Source organism: Carassius auratus, chromosome 5 (assembly GCF_003368295.1).
Source record: "Carassius auratus strain Wakin chromosome 5, ASM336829v1, whole genome shotgun sequence".
Classification (NCBI taxonomy): Eukaryota; Metazoa; Chordata; class Actinopteri; order Cypriniformes; family Cyprinidae; genus Carassius; species Carassius auratus.
In genome coordinates, this window is record NC_039247.1 from 30936143 (window position 1) to 30956835 (window position 20693).

The 20693-nt window shown below is 39.6% G+C and overlaps 2 protein-coding genes across 5 annotated transcripts; both read right to left on the bottom strand.

Moving 5' to 3' along the window:
- Positions 1-9270: 9270 nt before the first annotated feature.
- LOC113086320 (putative defense protein 3) lies at positions 9271-12325 on the bottom strand. 2 transcript variants are annotated; one of them, XM_026255411.1, is made up of 6 exons: positions 11575-12325; positions 11336-11452; positions 11003-11115; positions 10591-10700; positions 10346-10404; positions 9271-9718 (listed from the first exon to the last, which is right to left on the bottom strand). In XM_026255411.1, exons 2-6 carry the CDS (start codon positions 11433-11435, stop codon positions 9606-9608), a joined length of 495 nt encoding a protein of 164 aa, XP_026111196.1. In that variant the 5' UTR covers positions 11436-11452; positions 11575-12325; the 3' UTR covers positions 9271-9605. The 2 variants fall into 2 exon arrangements, with proteins under 2 accessions (XP_026111196.1, XP_026111192.1); XM_026255407.1 differs by having other exon boundaries at positions 11336-12325.
- Positions 12326-12466: 141 nt separating this feature from the next.
- Positions 12467-20330, bottom strand: LOC113085956 (U3 small nucleolar RNA-associated protein 14 homolog A). 3 transcript variants are annotated; one of them, XM_026255309.1, is made up of 15 exons: positions 20086-20330; positions 19833-19920; positions 19278-19348; positions 19086-19150; positions 18857-19005; positions 18403-18558; positions 17961-18080; positions 15480-15574; positions 15274-15397; positions 15106-15183; positions 14686-15019; positions 14203-14609; positions 13449-13633; positions 13250-13349; positions 12467-12978 (listed from the first exon to the last, which is right to left on the bottom strand). In XM_026255309.1, the coding sequence occupies exons 2-15, from the start codon at positions 19893-19895 to the stop codon at positions 12682-12684; spliced, it is 2244 nt and encodes a 747-aa protein (XP_026111094.1). In that variant the 5' UTR covers positions 19896-19920; positions 20086-20330; the 3' UTR covers positions 12467-12681. The 3 variants fall into 3 exon arrangements, with proteins under 3 accessions (XP_026111094.1, XP_026111086.1, XP_026111089.1); XM_026255301.1 differs by having other exon boundaries at positions 20059-20330; XM_026255304.1 differs by having other exon boundaries at positions 19833-19975; positions 20059-20330.
- Positions 20331-20693: the final 363 nt, after the last annotated feature.

Genomic DNA, 20693 nt, shown 5'->3' on the forward strand with positions numbered 1-20693 from the left:
ATGGATGAAGCTATTTGTATTTATTTAACTAAAGGCTTTTTGTCAAATCCTTTGTTGAGGTGCATTCTAACTCTTCCAGACTCACACCTCCTCTCCGTCCCCTGGGCGTCAGAGGCAGATGGAGTACACAGAAAGAGTCCCTCGTGTGTTTCTCAAAGCAAAACACAATGTCTCTCTCTCTCACACACACACACACACACACACACACATGCATTCAGTCCGTTTCGGGCACATCTGTAGTGCATGTGTCTCTCTGCCTGTTTTTGTTAAGAATGCTTCTCAAACATCTACTACGGTTTTGACTCTTTTTTAATTGCTATTGTCCAATATGTTTTATTGAAATACTGGTACATTATGATCAAATAGAATGGTAGGACTCACTAAAGACTATTACGTTTCTACATTTTTTTCATCCATTTCCCGTATAAATGTGGCTAAAACAGGAAAAGGAAGTATTTCCATTGCATTCTTATCACATCAAAATGTTCTTTCTTCAGGAGAATAAAGATGAAACTATACAAATAAATAGTGCACAATGTCAAAAATCTGAAAGTCAAGAGTTAATGCACTAGGAGAGATGGATTTGAGTGAATCAGCGTAAACTGAAGTCTTAATTATGCTGAGACGGTTGCTGGTCGAATGACAAATTGAACTCATAGCATCCTCCAGCAGATGGACACAGACAGACAATGCCCAGCAATGGAGGAACGTCCACACGCTGATTGTCCTGAGGTCTGTTGGGCCATCAATCACCAGAGCTCTACAGCAGCACTCAGTCTATGGCACGGATGCTATATGTTTCATTCACCATTCACAGATGAGCGCTGGAGGAGGGAGACAAGGGAGGAAGTCACTGTTGGTAAAACATTTCTGCTAAAACAAAATCAAACAAACAAAAACCTGATAAATGTATGTGTGATTACATATGCAAGGCCATATATGATGATTATTCATTAATTGATAGAGGTTGCTGATGTGATCTCTCATGCATTAATTACACCCTCATTAGCATATCAATTAGATGAATCAGAGATCATGTAATTAAAGCCCAAGTAGGAGCACCTGCTGCCTCTGTTTATGTTTGTGTGTGTGATCGCATGCCTTTGGCTGAGCACATACACCTGTCAATCAACTTTACTTTATTGCCTATTCTGATTATTCTATTATGACTTTCTTTAAAGTAAATTCAGTTCAATTAAATAATGATTATTTTGTGATTTTTAAGGTATGCGCCATAGCTTCACTAAAGAACACATCTTAATTAGTTTTGTGAGTTTAGCACATGAATATGGGTCCATCTGCTGGCCACAAGCTGTTTGAGCAGCACAGATCTGATGAATGTGATGATCACACTGCACTTACTTTAAAACACTTAGTGTAAGTGTATTTCATAATGTAACAACTGTAGCCAGTAATATTGTAACATCTTTAATTGATCACAAAGGGTGATTTCAAACATTCTTGTGAGTAATTCTGGGCTAAGATCTCATATATACATCATTTGAACTGTCAATAATGTAAAACACTAAATCAACAATTCTATTTTTTATTGTTTGTTATAATCTAGTAAAATTGTCCAAAGGCTGACAGACAAAGCAGAATCCAGTTGAGGAGATGTATCCTGTGATTTAAGTCTTCAGTACAGACATTTAAATACATTATTTTATTAAAGATATGTCACAATTCTGGTTGTTCTGTAAAAAAAAATTATTTTATACTTTACAAATCCAAAAACATGAATGTGTCCATTAAATATATAACTAACAAAGAAACAAAAAACTCTTTGAACATGGTTTAGATCTTTATTATTATTATTATTATTTGCTTTAATATGATTTCACAGTAAGTGGTACATTTTCAAAAGACGTATCCAACCTGATCACACTTCTCATTTCACCCCTGATCCTGAATCAATGTTACTGTGTTGAAATACAGTATTTATACTTATTATAAGCATGCAAGTAAAATGTGATCGACAAACACATGAAATCATATGCAGGAAAAAGTACAAGAGCAGTTGACCCTGTTATAGTCTGCAGTACAGTACTGGAGATAGCAAGAGTATCACAAATGTAAAAACTGTACATATACAGGACACCAGATAGCACTGTACAGACTTCTGCTGGAAAGAGTGATTCGAAGGGTCAAGGAAATACACATCTGGGATTCTGTTAAGATTTAATCAGATCTGGCATAATTGCTGTTTTATGGTTTATTATCAGGGACCAGTGTTTCTTGAGCAGTGAGTGTATATTAGTGTATTAGATTTTTAAGAATGACTGTGATTATTACAATAGCAGTGTTTCAGTGTTAACATTTGATAGCAGGTTTTTTGTTGTTGTTGTTGTTGTTTTTTACTTTTTATTGTGACGTAAAAATATTATCTTTTTTATATTGAAATTATTTATATAAAATGTCCCTGAAAATAATTTGACAGTCACAATGAAATAGTTGACAATGAAAAGTATTTTTATAAAAATCAATTTTGTTGTTCTTTGTTAGTAAAATAGTAAAATAATATGCATATCATATACATTACAGAAGATCTTATACAAAACAACGTATTCACCTTGGTATGTACATATTTACATCTAATTAATAACAAGTACAATATATTTAATGTTATAATTTGTGATGTATCTAATGTTGCAAAAGATCTACTACAAAATATGCTACATACTACTCAACTACATAAAGTATATATTTACTATGAATGTAAAAATAAATAAGAACAGAATCTATCTCTTTAAGTTTGGCTAGTCCTCTTTGAATTGTCATAAATGGAACCTGAGCAGTGTTTTCAGCAGAGGTGCTCTTTACCTCCACTAGTCCAAACTGGAAAGTTTCAGATGGATCATGCACTCGTCCGTCTGGACTAGACAGCCAAACTGAAAACCAAGCACAGGTAGTGGGGGAAAATGCTATAGGGGGACACTGGTATGAAAGTGGACTGCCAAGAGGTACAACTTTACTTTTGACTTGATTCCAGTCTTCCCAACTGATTCTGGTTTCAGGACACACAGTTCACTCAATCCCACTGGATGAACTCAATATAAAACCAATACAGTAATAGTTAAAGATGGTTTACTGATCTTGGGTGGTTTTCATTTATATATTTGTTACTTAATCTGCACTCTTGTTCATTATAAGTCTATGATGTTTTAATGTTTACATATACTTTCTTTGAGTTAATAATAATGCAGAAAAAAAAGACATGCCTATGCTCTTGGACGATGCCGTCTCTGTGGCTCACTTGATTTTATTCATCTTCTTAGATGCGTTTCACTGCAAGATAAAAGCATTAGATGCTGTTCAAATTATAAGATTATTCTTATGGCATTATAATGAATGCATAATGTAAAAAAAAAAAAAGCTTTGTAATATGTCATATCATCTCATGAGCAATCATAACAACAGTTTTAATGTGTTATAATGTTTACTTATTTGTGGTTATAGCATTTAAGATTATGATTTATAATAAGCAATGAATATAATGCATCCACTTAACTTACAGTTGAATGTTTCCCTTAGATATAATATAAGTCTCATATCTTGGCATTGTTGTTTTGTTACTTTACTCAAAGCAGGAAAATACCACTATGAATAACAACAACAATAATAATAATGAAAATAAAAATAATATCAGATAACTGATCAGATGAATGTGTAATATGACACTTTGATTTTAACTATATTTATTGTAATATCAATAAGATAGTTAGATACTGTATAGATTTTAAAGAAATAATGTCAAGATATAAGACTTATAAACCATTATAAATTATTATTATACATTATTTAGCATGGTGTTTATTGTGTGTTATACATAATCATACTCATAAAAGTTATATCCACAAATAAGTAAGTTTCATATGTATTATTATTTTATGTATTATGATTATTTAGGAGATGAAACAATGCATTGTGGTTTTATTATAGTAAAAGTGTAGTAAAATGTTTTTTTAGTGTAATGATTAACGTACCATTTGTATAACCACAATTTTACTATAAACACCATGGTTAAACTATGATTAGTAGCAAAACCATGGTTAATCTGTGGATACCATGATTTAACATGTTTTGTTGTTGTTTTTTTGATGGTAAAACTATGGTTATTTTTCGTAAGTGTAATTTTACTACTTGGTCAAAATAAAAGCTCGCTAGTTGCAATATGGCTAACTAAGTTTTTAAACATGCATACATGACTCTCAAAATGCATGTTCTCTTCTTTATATAACTTAGTGTAACATCTGAATAAAACTGTTAAAATATAATATATCAGACGCTGCTTACCTCCTTTTGCCATCAATCAACCATTATACAGGTCCTTCTCAAAAAATAAGCATATTGTGATAAAAGTTCATTATTTTCCGTAATGTAATGATAAAAATTAAACTTTCATATATTTTAGATTCATTGCACACCAACTGAACTATTTCAGGTCTTTTATTGTTTTAATACTGATGATTGTGGCATACAGCTCATGAAAACCCAAAATTCCTATCTCAAAAAAATTAGCATATCATGAAAAGGTTCTCTAAACGAGCTATTAACCTAATCATCTGAATCAACTAATTAACTCCAAACACCTGCAAAAGATTCCTGAGGCTTTTAAAGACTCCCAGCCTGGTTCATTACTCAAAACCGCAATCATGGGTAAGACTGACCTGACTGCTGTCCAGAAGGCCATCTATGACTACATTTACATGCAGCCAATAACCCGTTCAAAACCGGGATATTAGCAATAACCCGGTCGCGCACGGCCATGTAAACACCGGCAAAAACCCGGATATGCTCATATCCCGGTTTTTAAAAACAGGGATATTATACCTGGGGTACCCCTTTTCTAACCCGAATATTTGGTCTTGTAAACGCGTTTCGGCATATCCCCATCAAAATGTGTGTTCTGCGCATGTTCTATTCGCAAGGAATCTTGGTCTTTTGAGTCTTTGGATACAGGAAGAAGAATCGGAAATGACGCATATTGCGTCTTACGTCCAGACACTAACCGTGCGTCGCGGTTTACATTGGGATATTGGCGACTGATTACACATTCCATGTATACAGGAGTAACTCTCTCTGCTCACGCATGTAAACGGGTTATCCCGAATGTTTCAGAAACCCGAATAGTGACATTAACCTGACCATAACCCGAATTTTAACAGCTTGTAAACGTATTCATTGACACCCTCAAGCGAGAGGGTAAGAGACAGAAAGAAATTTCTGAACGAATAGGCTGTTCCCAGAGTGCTGTATCAAGGCACCTCAGTGGGAAGTTTGTGGGAAGGAAAAAGTGTGGCAAAAACCGCTGCACAATGAGAAGAGGTGACCGGACCCTGAGGAAGATTGTGGAGAAGGACCGATTCCAGACCTTGGGGGACCTGTGGAAGCAGTGGACTGAGTCTGGAGTAAAAACATCCAGAGCCACCGTGCACAGGCGTGTGCAGGAGATGGGCTACAGGTGCCGCATTCCCCAGGTCAAGCCACTTTTGAACCAGAAACAGCGGCAGAAGCGCCTGACCTGGGCTACAGAGAAGCAGCACTGGACTTTTGGACAAATTTTGCATGTCTTTCGGAAATCAAGGTGCCAGAGTCTGGAGGAAGACTGGGGAGAAGGAAATGACAAAATGCCTGAAGTCCAGTGTCAAGTACCCACAGTCAGTGATGGTCTGGGGTGCCATGTCAGCTGCTGGTGTTGGTCCACTGTGTTTTATCAAGGGCAGGGTCAATGCAGCTAGCTATCAGGAGATTTTGGAGCACTTCATGCTTCTATCTGCTGAAAAGCTTTATGGAGATGAAGATTTCGTTTTTCAGCACGACCTGGCACCTGCTCACAGTGCCAAAACCACTGGTAAATGGTTTACTGACCATGGTATTACTGTGCTCAATTGGCCTGCCCACTCTCCTGACCTGAACCCCATAGAGAATCTGTGGGATATTGTGAAGAGAAAGTTGAGAGACGCAAGACCCAACACTCTGGATGAGCTTAAGGCCGCTATCGAAGCATCCTGGGCCTCCATAACACCTCAGCAGTGCCACAGGCTGATTGCCTCCATGCCACGCTGCATTGAAGCAGTCATTTCTGCAAAAGGATTCCCGACCAAGTATTGAGCGCATAACTGAACATAATTATTTGAAGGTTGACTTTTTTTTGTTTTAAAAACACTTTTCTTTTATTGGTCGGATGAAATATGCTAATTTTTTGAGATAGGAATTTTGGGTTTTCATGAGCTGTATGCCAAAATCATCAGTATTAAAACAATAAAAGACCTGAAATATTTCAGTTGGTGTGCAATGAATCTAAAATATATGAAATTAAAATTTTTATCATTACATTGTGGAAAATATGCTAATTTTTTGAGAAGGACCTGTATACCACTTCCTGTGAACAGCGTGCATGTGACGTCACATGGGGCAGGGCAACGCGATACTCCACCTGAGTCTGATGCCTAATTGAATGAGACCTGACACCTGACGTCGTTTTTCCTGATGCGTGATGCAGTTTTGTCCGATGATTGAAGCCTTTTAGTCTGAGACATGATGCCTTTTCATTTAATGACTGAAGTCTGAGGATGTCCTAAAATGTACACCGTACACGAGCCAAGTAAGAGGCATGCCATGACTTGGTGAGTCCTGCATGAAGGACCAAAAAAAATGGTGCAGGTCTCTGGCAGGGGCTCGCTGATGGCGCCCTGGCAGGAATTATAAGTCGAGGTAGCTGCTAGTGACTTCTTTCTGGGGTGACCAAGGACCAAGATGGAATTCGGGCCTTGGAGGCTAGAGGTGGAGACAGGGGATCCTCATGCCCGGGGAGAGCTAGAGACTGGAAGGCCAGAGGCGGATCAGAGTGCCTGGATGGTGCTGACTGGGGGTAAGCTGAGGGACTGACAGGAACCAGCAGAGACAGGGCTTAGGAACTTGCTGGTTTTAAGAGAGGAGACAGGAGAACAAGACTGGGTGGGAGCATGAGAGTCACATGGAGCACAGGAGAGGCAGGAGAGCTGGATGGAACAAGCATAGACAGTATAACCTCCCCAACTAAGCCTATGAAATCCTCTTCTTTAAAAAAAAATCCATTATTTCAGAGTCGAGCAGCAGCTCATCCTCAGTGGTGGGAGTGGGAGCATTCCCTCAATCTCCACTAGGAATCCTACAGTTATACACAAAATACATGTTTCCGGCTCATTCACATGCATAGACATGTCTCTGGGACGATGATCCACTCTGGTGCTCCTGTCATTTTTCACGCCGATTGATCAGAGTTACTGTAGAAAAGGCCAGCTAAGTATAGGGTCATTAGTGCCCCCTTGTGACTTTAAGAGGTATTACACTGATTTATTAGTATTCCCCCTTTAACGATCTCTTTAACAGTATTAACAGTATTGACAGGATGCAGTTCAAAGCACGGACATTCCTCGCTTTTGTTTAAGCTGTTGTAGTTACCGTTAGTGTTTTGAGCATTTTGTTTAGTGCTTCGAACCCTTCGAATAATTACTAATGTTGTGAAGCAGTTGGTTCAATTGATTCACAATTTCAGAAAGCTTTGTTTCTATCATCACAACTTTTTCGATTTCTAATGATAAACATGATTGCATTTTAGCTTGGGTAAAAAGAGTGCCAAGAATATATGCCCCAAAGCATTACACCGGCAGCCTGAACTGTTGAAACAAGGCAGGATGGATCCATGCTTTCATCTTCTTTATGCCAAATTCTGACCCCACCATCTGTATGTCGCAGCAGAAATCCAGACTCATCAGACCAGGCAATGTTCTAATCTTCTATTGTCCAGTTTTGGTGAGCATGTGTGAAGTATATCCTCTGTTTCCTGTTGTTATCTGACAGGACTTCTGCTGCTGTAGCTCATCTGCTTCAGGGTTTGACTTGTTGTCAAACTCTGTAAACCCTAGGGATAGTTGTGCATGAAAATCCCAGTAGATAAACTCAGACCAGCTTGTCTGACACCAACAACCACTCCAGGTTCAAAGTCACTTAAATCCCCTCTCTTTCCCATTCTGATGCTCGGTTTGAACTTCAGCAAGTCATCTTCACCACAAGACCTTAAAATGGTACCTGCATAAAAAAGATTAAAATTGTCTGAAGGAGGCCATTTGACAATGTAATTTAGAACATGGATGCCACAGCTGAGCCAGGGCAGCATCCATGTTATTTTGTGAAGGTGTGAGGTGATAAGGCTAGACTAAAGTGAAGAACAGTGGTATGCTTTGTTTGGTTCAGACAACACAGATCTTGAATCAGACACAACTATCTGGAAACCAAAAGATAACGGCTGTAGAATCCAGACTCCAGTTCCAGTACTTTTTCCCAAAGGAACTGCAGTCCTGTTCTAACAGTGCACTCTGTCCTAACTCACCACAGTGGAAGCACGCTATTGAAGCAAGGTGGACGAGTTTTGAACTTTTTAAATTGCCAAGGTTTTGAGTTTTCGTTAAGGGGTGTGTCCCTGGTGGCCTGACAAAGTTTGATGTTTCACTGTGAAACAGGAAGTTTCTGTAACTCAGCCAAGCAATGTCCGATCTTCCCCAAACTTCACACATGTGATTCTGTCCTGAACAAACACCCATGACCAAATTCAGTTATAGTCATAGCGCCACCTGCTGGTAACAGGAAGTGACAAGGTTAACACTGTTATGGACTCCTAGGAACATATTAAAAAGCATCAACAAGTGTTGAATAGGCTGGCAACATACTAGATACATACTAATACACGCTAGCAACACTTAGCTAAGTGCTTTGAAAAAATAATAGGTGGTATTACCTTTGTAGTAAGCAGTTTTTCAGATTAGACAGCACATTATGGTAATGCTGCATTGAAGCAATTAATTTATTTTTCTGCATTGAATAAGAATTTATTTTAAGGACCGATTCTCACTATTAGTTAGTTGCACTATTAGTTAGCCTGCATATTACTAGCATATTGGCTGTTTATTAGTACTTAGAAAGCACATATTAATAATCTTATTCTGCATGACCATATTCTAGATCCCTTAATTTGAAACATACCTAAATTTAACAACTACCTTAACCAACTATTAATAAGCAGCAAATTAGGAGTTTACTCTAGTCATAGTTAATATATAGTTAATAGTGAGAATGGGTCCTAATAATAATAATAATAATAATAATCATAATAATATTAATAATAATCACCCAATGGGTCTTGGCAAAGAAGCTGCACAAATATTGCCTGTGTGGCTGTGTCCCAAACAGTTCTTGTGTTTAGTTCATTTTCATATGCTCTCATGTGGCTTCACTCTTAAATTAAAGTTATTTCCCTCTAAATCACTTACTTATTCACTTGGTAAATCGTTGTGAAATCGGCAGGATAATGTTCACCAGAGTAGCCTAACAAAATTTGAATTTATAGGGGAAAATGTATTTACAAAAAAAAAAAAAAAATTACATACATACACAAGAACATTATGGTGGATTATATTTATTGATCTCACTTTTGTTTAAATGCCCATGTAAGTATCTGCTAAACATGAGTCAGGCAAATAAAATTGTGTGCCTAATGTTTAATGCTGGTTAAATATGTTATGTGCAGTAACTTTCACCTAGTATAGTTCAATCAGTCCGGACCATTCTTAAGCAAGCAGGAATTGAACATTTGCCAGCAGAACAACAGAAAGCATCAGGAGAAGTGTGACAATCCTTTCAGCACTATTGTGTACATCTAGTGATGTTCCTCCTGCTCCACCTGATAATTAAGAGACAAAAGTCTAATTAATTAATTAATGGTGCATGGATGTTTCCTTATTTGTAAGAATGTCATTACAATTTCACAGCCTTGTAATATATATGTGTGTGTGTGTGTGTGTGTGTGTGACCCTGGAGCACAAAAGCAGTCTGAAGTCTCTCGGGTATATTTGTAGCAATAGCCAAAAATACACTGTATGTGTTTAAAATTATCAATATTTTTTTTTTTTCCCAAAAATCACTGGGATATCAAGTAAAGATCATGTTCCATGAAGATATTTTGTAAATTCCCTACCGTAAATGTATCAAAACTTAAGTATTACCCAAGTAACATGCATTACTAAGAACTTGATCTGAACAACTTTAAAGATGATTTTCTCAATATTTAGATTTTTTGTGCTCCCTCAGATTCCAGATTTATAATAGTTGTATCTCAGACAAATATTGTCATATCCTTACAAACCACACATCAATGGAGAGATGATTTATTCAGCTTTCAGATGACATATACATCTCAATTAAATAATAAATAAAATACACATAACTGTTTTTTTTTTTTTTGTGTGTGTGTTACAGAATCACATTGTACAAAAAACCAAAGGGATTCCAGATTTCCATATTTACTCACTTGAAGCGGATGACATCACTTTTACCCAGAACACAGTGCGGTCCTGTGCTATGGTCGCTCTAAGGATGAAGAGGACAAATATTGAAGTGTTAATAATTTCTCTGGATTATTGGGAGAAATAACTTCTTATCTATAATGAACAACAGTCTTAGCGTACAGATGACATAATTTTGCACAGACCTACATGTTACATCATTAGTACAGTCATGCAGTATTCATCTGAGAGGGTTTTAGTCCACTCTTACATGAAGACGATGTTTTGCACTGTATCTGGTGGAATCCAGGTGTAGACGGTGGAGTTGTTTTTTATGTTGGTGTTTGCATGAGTGATGGCACTTTGCTGGTTTCCTGAACACTAGAGAACACAAGTGTATGACCCTCAGTGACCACAGTTACTAAATGTATCTATGTGTAGTCCCTGAGAAGAATTCACTATATGCATCACAGTTTCCATGATTACTCTACATATAAGACGAGTGACTCTAATGTTAACTGTAGTAGGAACTATGGTGCATCGAAGCTTTAATCACAATGGTAAATTGTTGTAAGAGATGTAATGTTTCTACATTATAAAAAGAGGTTCTATATAATTAAATCATATCCAATCTGATTATTTCAGAAGCATGATATTTGACTCTATACAGTCCAAAGTCTCACCGCTAAGAACTTTGTGTTAATTGGAGGTGTCTGCCAGGTTCCTATTGCTTTGGGGTTGGATCCAGAGCGAGCCTCAAGGAGCACACCTCGATAGTCTGGACCTTCGATTACAACTGACACACAACAGATGGACAAACATTACAACCAGTGATGCTATTAAACCTCACACTTGTGATATACATGCATTTAATTAAACAGATAAACAATTGTTATAAATGCAGTTGAAATATTCCCAGTGTCTGAAAACAAGGTAAACTTAAAAGATTGATTTATGAACAATGCATTTGTATTTTGAGTTTTGAATACTCCATCTAGCCCTGCTTCATCCCCTACCTGTGATGGGTTTTCCGGTCTGGAAGGTCGTGTTGCTCGGATGGATGGAGTATGGAGCAGGGTTCGGCTGGGGCTTTACCCCTTTGTGCTCCGGCATCATATCCACACAAGATGAAGCTGGTGCCCCGTTATCAAACGACAGAACAGATGTGAAAACTTGTAGTATGACAATCCCCAATAACACCGCATCCATGATTCCTGAAACAGCTCATATGCAATCATACAAAACTTATACACACATTCCCAGATCTCCCAGTGGACAATAGACTTCTGAAGGGTGCATTTGCTGAGTCACAACTGTAGAAAAAATGGGAAATTCATGGCAACGCGCCACACTGCCACTCCCGGCCACAAATATTCACGTGGTGTCAGGTGAGGTGGTTTCCAACGAGAGAGAAAAAACCTTCAGTTTCAGGAATCTGTCATTAATCTGGACAAAGAAACAAAGACGTCCTCTGTTGGGAGGTAAATGAGCAGAGCATGGAAACTGTACATTTCCTTTGCCCTACTTATGCATCGTTTTAATGTTTGGATGCTGGCATATAAGAGCAGGTGCTTTTTGCTTTGTGCAATATCATTTATAAAATATTAAACGCTCAAACTTATGTTAAAGGCATTTGTAATCAGAAAACGTACACAAACCTACAGTGGACTTCTCATCAAGACAGTAATATTGATGCTATACTTATTTTCTTCATGTTGATCAATTTATCATCATCTAAACCTTAACAAACGTACATTTGCAGCATGTTTTACAGGAAAGGTGTCAGTATCAAGTGTTGTTGTCTAAGACAGAAGGTTTCTCCCCGAGAGATATCTGATGTTTGTGTTGGGAGTGAATGTGTTGCTCTGGTTGCCTTGTGTTCTTCTTCCTTTCACGACTCTCAATATCATTTATTACGTTTGGTTTCCAACATATTTATAATGAAATCCTTATATTCAAAACATGATATTAACCATATCAAATAATAACTAGACTGCCACTACTGCCATATTATAGGATCTCAATCAAAGCAGCTTTCAGGAGTTCTGTATTCATCTATTAATCCTTCTCCTGTTCTTGCAATATTTGGTTTCTGCTCAGACAACAATACAAACATCAGGGAGACAATAAAACACTACTCATTAGGGTTTGCAACTAAACTGATTTAAACATTTATTTTTTTAGGGCAGCTGGACAGAACTACTCTTCATTTAAGAAGGCAAACTCATCTATCAGTCATAAAACAGTTAAGTATACAAATACATGTATGAGGAGATTTTACAAAAAGTTCATTTGGTAATTTATTAGAGAGACACCTCGCAAATCAAATCTATTTATGCAGTGACTGAAGCCACACCATCTTTCATGCCTGTGACTGTTTCCTCTTCTGGGATCTTCTTCCTCGAGGTTTCGTGCCCTCTTTGGCCCGTCTGTTTCCCCCCAGCATGATCGCTGGTCCTTTACCCCCCGGAGCTGTGCTCTTGTGCTTTATGTAGTCCTCTTTGACCATCGGCTCAATGATTGCACCCATCTGAGTGATGACTTTGGGTTTGGTCATACTCTTCACAACACTCTGTGTGTTCCACGTCGGCCCGATGGGAGTCCGGATGGTGGACTCAAACTGAGCAGTGTTTTGGAAAGGGAACGGCAGATGACTGACCTGTGAAAACAACAGGAGTAATACTTAGAGCGATGCAGCGCTGGGCTTTCTTTTCAGGTTATGAGAAGGCATCTGAACGCAACTTCTGTCACTCGTTTCCCTCACTCCAGAAAAACTAAAACTGGACCACAATAGCTGCTTCAACAAACTTCCCATTTGCTTTGTTTCTATTTTGTTTAGCATCTCGTCCCAAAATCAGGAATTCAATGCATTCATGAGTGAAGGAGATTCTCGTACTCTGTTTCACAGAAGTCTTCAGACGAACTGTTACCTGATGGGAAGCCACCGATGCGCTTCTTTTCTCTGATATGATGACATCCGGCAGTTTCTGGTCCTGTCGTGGAGGAGGTGGGGCCATCTGTATCCTAAATCTGCAGACAAATGAACCATTAGTGCTAGAGTGTTAAATGTAAAGAATGACTACACAGAACTGTAAGCTAGTACGGGAGAAAGAAGAACGCTAGCATCACCTCTTGCGTTTCCAGCGCGAGGGTTTGAGGCCGACTCCTCCCCATTCTCCCCAGCCCGGCAGAGTCAGGTCCACCACTTCTGGCCTCCCGGCCGCTTCCTGATTGCTTTTGTCCTTTATGAAATCAGAAATCACATCATCCCCAGCAAACGCCTCCTTGATGATGGAGATCTGTTCATCACGCTCCTGACAAAAAACATAGGAACATTTTAAATAGAGGAAAATGCAGCATACACAACTCAAAAATGTAACAGACTGCACCACTGAGCAACTGAAACTTCCTCTAAAGTCAATGATGCAGTGTTTTATTTTTTAATTTAAAGGGTGCATTAGTAATATGCACCTGTAATACACTCCGCTTATTACACAAACACAGCAGCACACAAACATGCCAAATATTACACATTAAAAAGGTTTACAATGTAACAGATTGTTATGGTGCACCGCAGATGGTCTGAGCAGAAGCAGCTGGCTTTTAAAGGGAATGTGATACGAGTATCTGATTGGTTTATGGCACATTACGTCCAAAATCACTCATTAAGGAGAACAGGGACGACTGTTTTAGACCACGTGCCGTTGTGGATTTAGAGGCTCTAAAGTGCCCTTCAGACCATGTGCTTCGATCGTTCAGATATGGCCCTAGATGTCTAAGCTAACAGAGGGAAGACCTGGACGTGAAGTGATCTCGTGATTTAGGAAGCAGCTGTGGTGTCACCTCACTAGGGTCTATTGGTTAGATTTAAACTTCCACTCACTTCCTCATCAACCACTGTGGGCAGAAAGGGTACTTTGACGGCCTTGGCTTCTTTGGTGAGGACTTCTGTGAGGCTGATTTCTCTTCTCTTTTTAAGAGGCGTCTCAGACGTGGCCTCCGGCGCAGCGCTCCGTGTTCCTGACGGCTCCTCAACGGGTCGGCCTTCAACAACCTCGTCCAAAACCTCCAGGTCTTCTATATCCCTGACGCGAACCTGTCCTTCGTTCAGAGCTCCCTCTTCATCTTCTGTGTTCAGAGTCTGACCTGAAGCCTCAAGCGTCTTCTCACTCCTCATGAGCCTGAACAGGGTGTTGAACTCAGAAACGTCCTCTTCCTCATCTTCATCCTCCTCATCCTCTTTGTCAGAAGCCTCGACCACGTCTTCTTCAACCACCTCGCTCGTTGGTTCTGTTAAAAGAAGAGCAGAAACTAGTTTGGATGAGGCTCACCACACGTGGTGTGTTCTTAAAGCCTGCTGTCTTACGCTCTTCTTCTGTAGGAATCAAGTCCTCTTCATCAGCTTGCCTCTGCTTCCTCTTCCTCTCAAACTCTCCGATGAGCTCCTCCTCCTCCTCGTTCTCTTCTCCTGCGGCCTGCACATCCTCAGATGGGACACTGCTGACCTCGGGCTCTTCGTGTGTGAGCCGGCCTCTCATCCAGGGGTTGACCGGGTCAATGACCGGCTCAGGGTCGTTCACGAAGTCAGGAACCGTCTCCAGCTCTTCCTCGACACTCTCGTGTTCGTCATCGGAGGGCACCACGATCTTCTGGGTAAGATCTTTATTCACCTGCAGCTGCTCCTGCATTGCTTTGCGTGCCTGAAGAGCATGGGCAGATGTGTTAAGATAATAAAACTGATGACAAAGAAGATGTCCAGCCTCGCTCCGTGACCAACCACTCTCACCGAATCATCATATTTGGCCATGATGGCCTTTGACTTGGCCCACTTGCCACTGTTCTGATGCTTCAGAGACATCCTCTCCTGCAGAGAAAGGGAGGAAAAACATATTTATATTTCTCAATTATTCGTAATCTTTAGAGAATCTTTAAGTCTTTAGAGTTCAGCACGCACCTCCATCCTGGACAGCTCCATCTTTTTTAGCTCTTCCAGAGCTCCGTCAGGATTGGTCTTTACCATCTCATCAAACTGCTTCAGGAAATCCTTACGCTTGGCTTTATTCTGAATCTTGTGGAACCTGAGAAAGATGCAGTTTTGCATTTAAGATAAAAGAAAGGATAACAAAAAGTTGTCAGACACGTTTAGTTGATGGAACTCACTTTTTGCTCTTGATTTTCTTGGTTCTTTTGGCTTTTGCCTCGTAGTACGACTGGAGCGCTCTTGCCTTTTGAAGCTCAGCGCGACGAATCTTAGCCTGACACACAAAACAAATGATCACAAAACTTCTGCTTTAAAGCTTCCGTGTGTATGTATATATATATATATATACACACACACACACACACACACACACACACACACACACACACAGATTGTAAATGAGAACTAATAGCAAAGATAGAATAATGAATGGGCTGCTTGGTGACCAATCATAAGCAATCATTTGGAAGAACACACACACAACAGTAAATGTGTCAGCTGCTACACTTTGACATTATAGTATCCTGCCCTAAAATGTGGATTTCAGATTTACTTAGAAACTTTTTACACAACAAAAAGACTTAGAAAAGATAGACATCACATTTTAGCCTTCAAATCTTTTTTATTATAAATTGCATAAAAATATCTTGCTTATCTTAATGGTTTAGATTTTTTAGAAGGCACATTATCATTATTAAAACTTGATTAGCTGCTTCAGGTGTGTTTGATCAAGGCTGGAGCTAAACAGGGTTAGTAAGTCTAATGCATTTGTTGCTTGTAGTGCAATACGCGATCAGCAATTTTTCAGCCAATTTTTCTGGAAGTGCGCCCGTGTGCACATACTACATTGTAATCGTTCACTATGTCATTTGTGTGGAAGTATTTCTAAATCTGTGCGCAGGACACGGGCAGCCAATCAGAACCGGAAGTGTAGAGCGTCTGAAGCACAGATAACAGGAAGCAGACAGCTGTTCTTCTACTGGCGCACAAGTCCCTTTTCTGCGTGCACTAAGGGTGCTTTCACACCTGCCTCATTTAGTTGGGTTGAATCGTACCAGAGTTCGTTTCCCCCTTTGGTGCAGTTCGTTTGGGCAGGTGAGAAAGCAGCATTTGCACTCGGGTGCGCACCAAGAGTGGACCAAACTCTGGAGCGGTTCGTTTGTGGTGAGAATGTGATCCGACCTCGAACAGACCCAACTGCAAAAAGTACAGATCATTTTTGGACTAAACCAGCTGCCGTAGTCAGCTGTGCTGTGCATTATGGGATGAGGAAGTGTTTGTTGACAGTTTGCACTTTAGCATGGCAGCTCGTGGACAAACTTGGAGTAGTGAGGAGGTGCGGAGCCTCATAGAAATTTGGTCAGATGACCATGAGCGTCTCAGAGTTAAGAAGAATTAATGCACGAGAGATGCCCGCTCGCCGTTTGCAGTGCATTAGAACGTTGTTTTCTAGCCGCATCCGCGCTTCATTATAGAAATGTATTGTTTGCATATTGTGGTGTATACAAACAATGTAATAGATTATGGCCAGGGACAAAACCAGCCCGCGCAGTCGTCTCTCCATAGTGTTGTCTCCGTGTTGTTTGCTAGCTTTCCCTCTTATGTTGGAATTTTCCTGCACCTAAATTCTGACCAATCGAAAAGCAGTTTAGGAAATACGTCATGGCCAATGAGTGATGTGGATGTTGTCATGTGACTGCATTTTGGTCTGTTTCAACCGGCTCAGACCAAAACAATCAGTGATGAAAAAAATCACCTGCTGTAGCACACTGAAAAAAAGTGTTTCATTCATCCAATTAAAACATTTTAGGGTAATGATTCACATCTATATTTTTAACGAGACAATAAGTTATTTATTTTTCATTGGCTTAAGTAAAAAAAAAACATAGATGTAAATCATTACCCTAATTTTTTTTTGTTATTGGACGAATGAAACACTTTGCATCTTTATTTTACTCGCACCAACATTATTTGATTTTAACATTTTGGAATAATCTATTTAAATATCATATTTTATTTAGTCTCACTGGTAAAGACCCTTTTTTTTTAAAACCAAAAATAAATACTGAATGCTGATTAAGAAACCTCTTATTGAATGTGTGTTGATTGTGTTGTGTGGACTGTAGAATTCTGCAGTTACTGAGTTTAATTTCACATGGTCACAGTTAATCTTTTCATTTAAGCCCAGTTCTGTGTAGTTTAAACCCAATTCAGAAACAGAAGCGTAATGCTGATGTCTGTAGCATCTATGTTTGTATTGAATGTAGGCTACTTACTGTGCAGTTATTGGTGTTAATTTGAGATGGTTACAGTTATTGTTTTAAATAGCTAAAGCCAGTTTGGCATATTAAATACCAAATAAACATCTTGTTTATGCACACTTTCCTTCTTTCTTGTTTGTTGCTTAAAGAAAAAGAAATTCGGAAATCGGTATCGGCCCTGAGAAATCATGATTTGATCCCTAGTTGCTTGTTTCTGCACCCTGAGCATGCATCCCATAATGTTGTGCACCCTGACTGAGACTGTTCTCAGAGCATCAGTAGTGAGAGTAACTCATGTGACGTGAACAAGAGAAAGTGACTCTCTAAACATGAATAACTGTCACACACACGTCTGTACACCTCTGTGGCGATGGAACAGAGGCTTTAGGACAGTCATACCTCCTCCAAGCTCATGGCTTTGAGCGACTGCTCCTCTACAGGAGTCAGAACAGGGTCATTCACAGGCTGACTGTTTCCATGCAAGAGCCGGAAAATCTCCTGTTCGAGAGGAGTTTGAACCTGTCAGAGAAAACACACACACACACATGGAGTTAGTGTTATTCAATTACAGTACTTCTCTGTGTGTGTGTGTGTGTGTGTGTGTGTGTGTGAGAGAGAAGCTCGTTTGAGGACATAGGTTCAGTAAATAGTAATTCTCTGCATCACTGAATCTTGGTACAGTCCGAAGAAAACCCAGAACATTTTAACAATGAATTAGACAAAACAAAGAAGTGAAATAGTTAGGTAGGCTAACATGAGTGTCTGCATTTAAACTAAAGGCCAGTGAATATTTGAGCCATTTTCGGCACTTGGAATCGAATCGTTCCACAGAAGCGCGCACCTTCCATCCAGCCACCACCTGCTCCACACGTCTGGGTGCGGAGGACTCCTGGTTCAGAGGAAACACCATCTGTTCGGCCTTCTGGTTCTGCAGTATGATGTTCTTCCAGATCGACACCTCTGTGGTGGTCTTCTCGTACGCTATACCTCTCTGAATCTGTGGACAGAACCGAGAGAAGAACAAGACTAAAACCTTTCCTGGTTTGATCTCAAAGCCCACGCTACTTTGAGACATAATGTGTTTATTTGCTTCTTAATGCCATGATAAATAGATGTAACAAGTAAAATATGTTTAGGATCTCTTGGATGACTTTGCTAAGACCCTCAAGTGTGTCAGAGACTAAATCACATTAAAACTGTGTGAGTGCGACTTTATATGAACTCTGCAACTGAACTAGCAAGTTTTTGGACCGGAGACATCCCCAGGTTCATCACAGATCGAGTTCAGCGTTCACCTTCTCTGTTTGCTGCTTGTTGAGAGGCAGCTCCAACGTCCCTTTACTGCTCTGCAGGTTCCTCAGCTGTTTCTTGGTCTTGTTGGAGGCTCCTGAGGTCTTCTCCACAGTTCCCAGGAGGTCAGAGAGGTTGACTTTGTCTCCTGTACCTGTAGAAGCAGAACAGATGAAACCTGCGACTGATGCTCCGTCTCAGACAAGGACATGATGGGAATTATTCGGCATTTACCCTCGGCATTAACGAAGTACTCGGAGACCTGCACGCTTGCTTCAGAGCGCTCATTCTGCTTTTTCCTTGGATAAACAAGCATCAATTAATTAAAAATGCAGATTTGGACAACATTTTATTAATTAATTTATTAATCAAGTATTTTCACGCAGGTGGACCGGCACTAAAAGATCAATCTCAAACGTCTCGCACCTCTTTCTTCCACCCATCGAACTGATGGCTTCCAGCAGCTTCTTGTGTTTTCGCTCATCATCACTGCCCTCCTGCATTTAAGTGAAAAAAGAAAGCAATATAAAATGATATCTATATATATGTGAACAACTAGGTGACACAACTGTCAGTCATCTGTCCAGATATGAGTTTTTACTGCCAAGTCTTCAGTCGTCTAGCTCCATCTCTAAATTGTGTTGCATATTCAACACAGACAGCTCAGTTCATAAAATACTCTACTAAACCGTTAATTTGGAATAAATAAAGAAAAAACTAGCACTTGTCACTGTCCTTGTTACATGTACATAATATAGTAACAACTCTATACTATAGCTCAACAACTACATGCAACTAACATCAGGATGTTAATTTATATTGCTCAGGATTAAAATGTATAATTACACTGTGACAGGAACAATTTGAGAAAGTATAAGCTAAATAAATAAATGTCCATAATAACAAGCAAACAACGGCCTCCTGAAGCGCAATGCTCCTAACATCCTCATCTAAAGAGAGTAAGACTGAGATCTTCCTCACCTCATCTTCACTGGCACTGATGGCCTGATCATTGATGGACAGCTCCTCTTCATCAGCAGCCATGAGCTCTGCTTTACACCTTCACTGACTGTGACGAACACACACAGAAATCACATGGAGAAGTTTTAGGTCGGTGCTGGTAACTAGAACATCAGAAAATAACCACACTGTTCATTTAAAAAACACACACGATGCATAACAAGAGGAGAGAAGACACTGAGCAGACCTTAATGTTTTGTGAAGAACGCCTGACCTGACCACGTGTTTCACCTCGTGTCCGGGAGAACTGTGAAGGCTGCGGATTTCGCTCGTTTCTCTGATGTGAGCGAGGAAATCAGAGGTTTCGACAGGTAATATACCCGTCAACTTAAAAGGCCAGCATGATATCAGAACTGCTAAAGCACAGAATATCAGGCGGCGAGCTCAATTGCTCTGTGTGGGTCTCCAAAACACAACCTCTAATGATTCTTCTGTGTGTTGCACACAACACCCGTTCAGCGCAGAGCGCCCCCTACTGTGCTGGAAGAGAGCGGAAACTCCAGGCTCTTCTTCTTTAACTAGATTAACTAGATAAAAGTGCACATCGCCACCATCTGCACCGACTGCATTAGACATTTACATAATTATGTGAAAGTCTAAACATAAATACAATTAAGTATATAGAAGCGTCCTGCTGTGTGTTCACTTTACCTCATATGCTTTATTATGAGAGAGGTTCACATTTAATAGTTTTTGTGTGGGTAGTGTATGTATTGTCTTAACGTACAGGGGTGGATCTAGAAAAATATTGATGGGGTGGCGAGAAGGGGGCAGGAATTTTTGAGGGGTGGCAACATATGGCATGATATATATACTGAATTT

Coding starts and splice junctions, on each gene's coding strand:
- LOC113086320 (XM_026255407.1), bottom strand. CDS start 11,528: ATGGATGCGGTGTTATTGGGGATTGTCATACTACAAGTTTTCACATCT. Junction 11,116..11,335: donor GACCGGAAAACCCATCACAG/GTAGGGGATGAA, acceptor GTTGTGTGTCAG/TTGTAATCGAAGGTCCAGAC. Junction 9,719..10,345: donor AGTGATGTCATCCGCTTCAA/GTGAGTAAATAT, acceptor CTTAATTATCAG/GTGGAGCAGGAGGAACATCA.
- LOC113085956 (XM_026255309.1), bottom strand. CDS start 19,895: ATGGCTGCTGATGAAGAGGAGCTGTCCATCAATGATCAGGCCATCAGT. Junction 14,610..14,685: donor GATTCCTACAGAAGAAGAGC/GTAAGACAGCAG, acceptor TTCTTTTAACAG/AACCAACGAGCGAGGTGGTT. Junction 12,979..13,249: donor CATCGGTGGCTTCCCATCAG/GTAACAGTTCGT, acceptor TTGTTTTCACAG/GTCAGTCATCTGCCGTTCCC.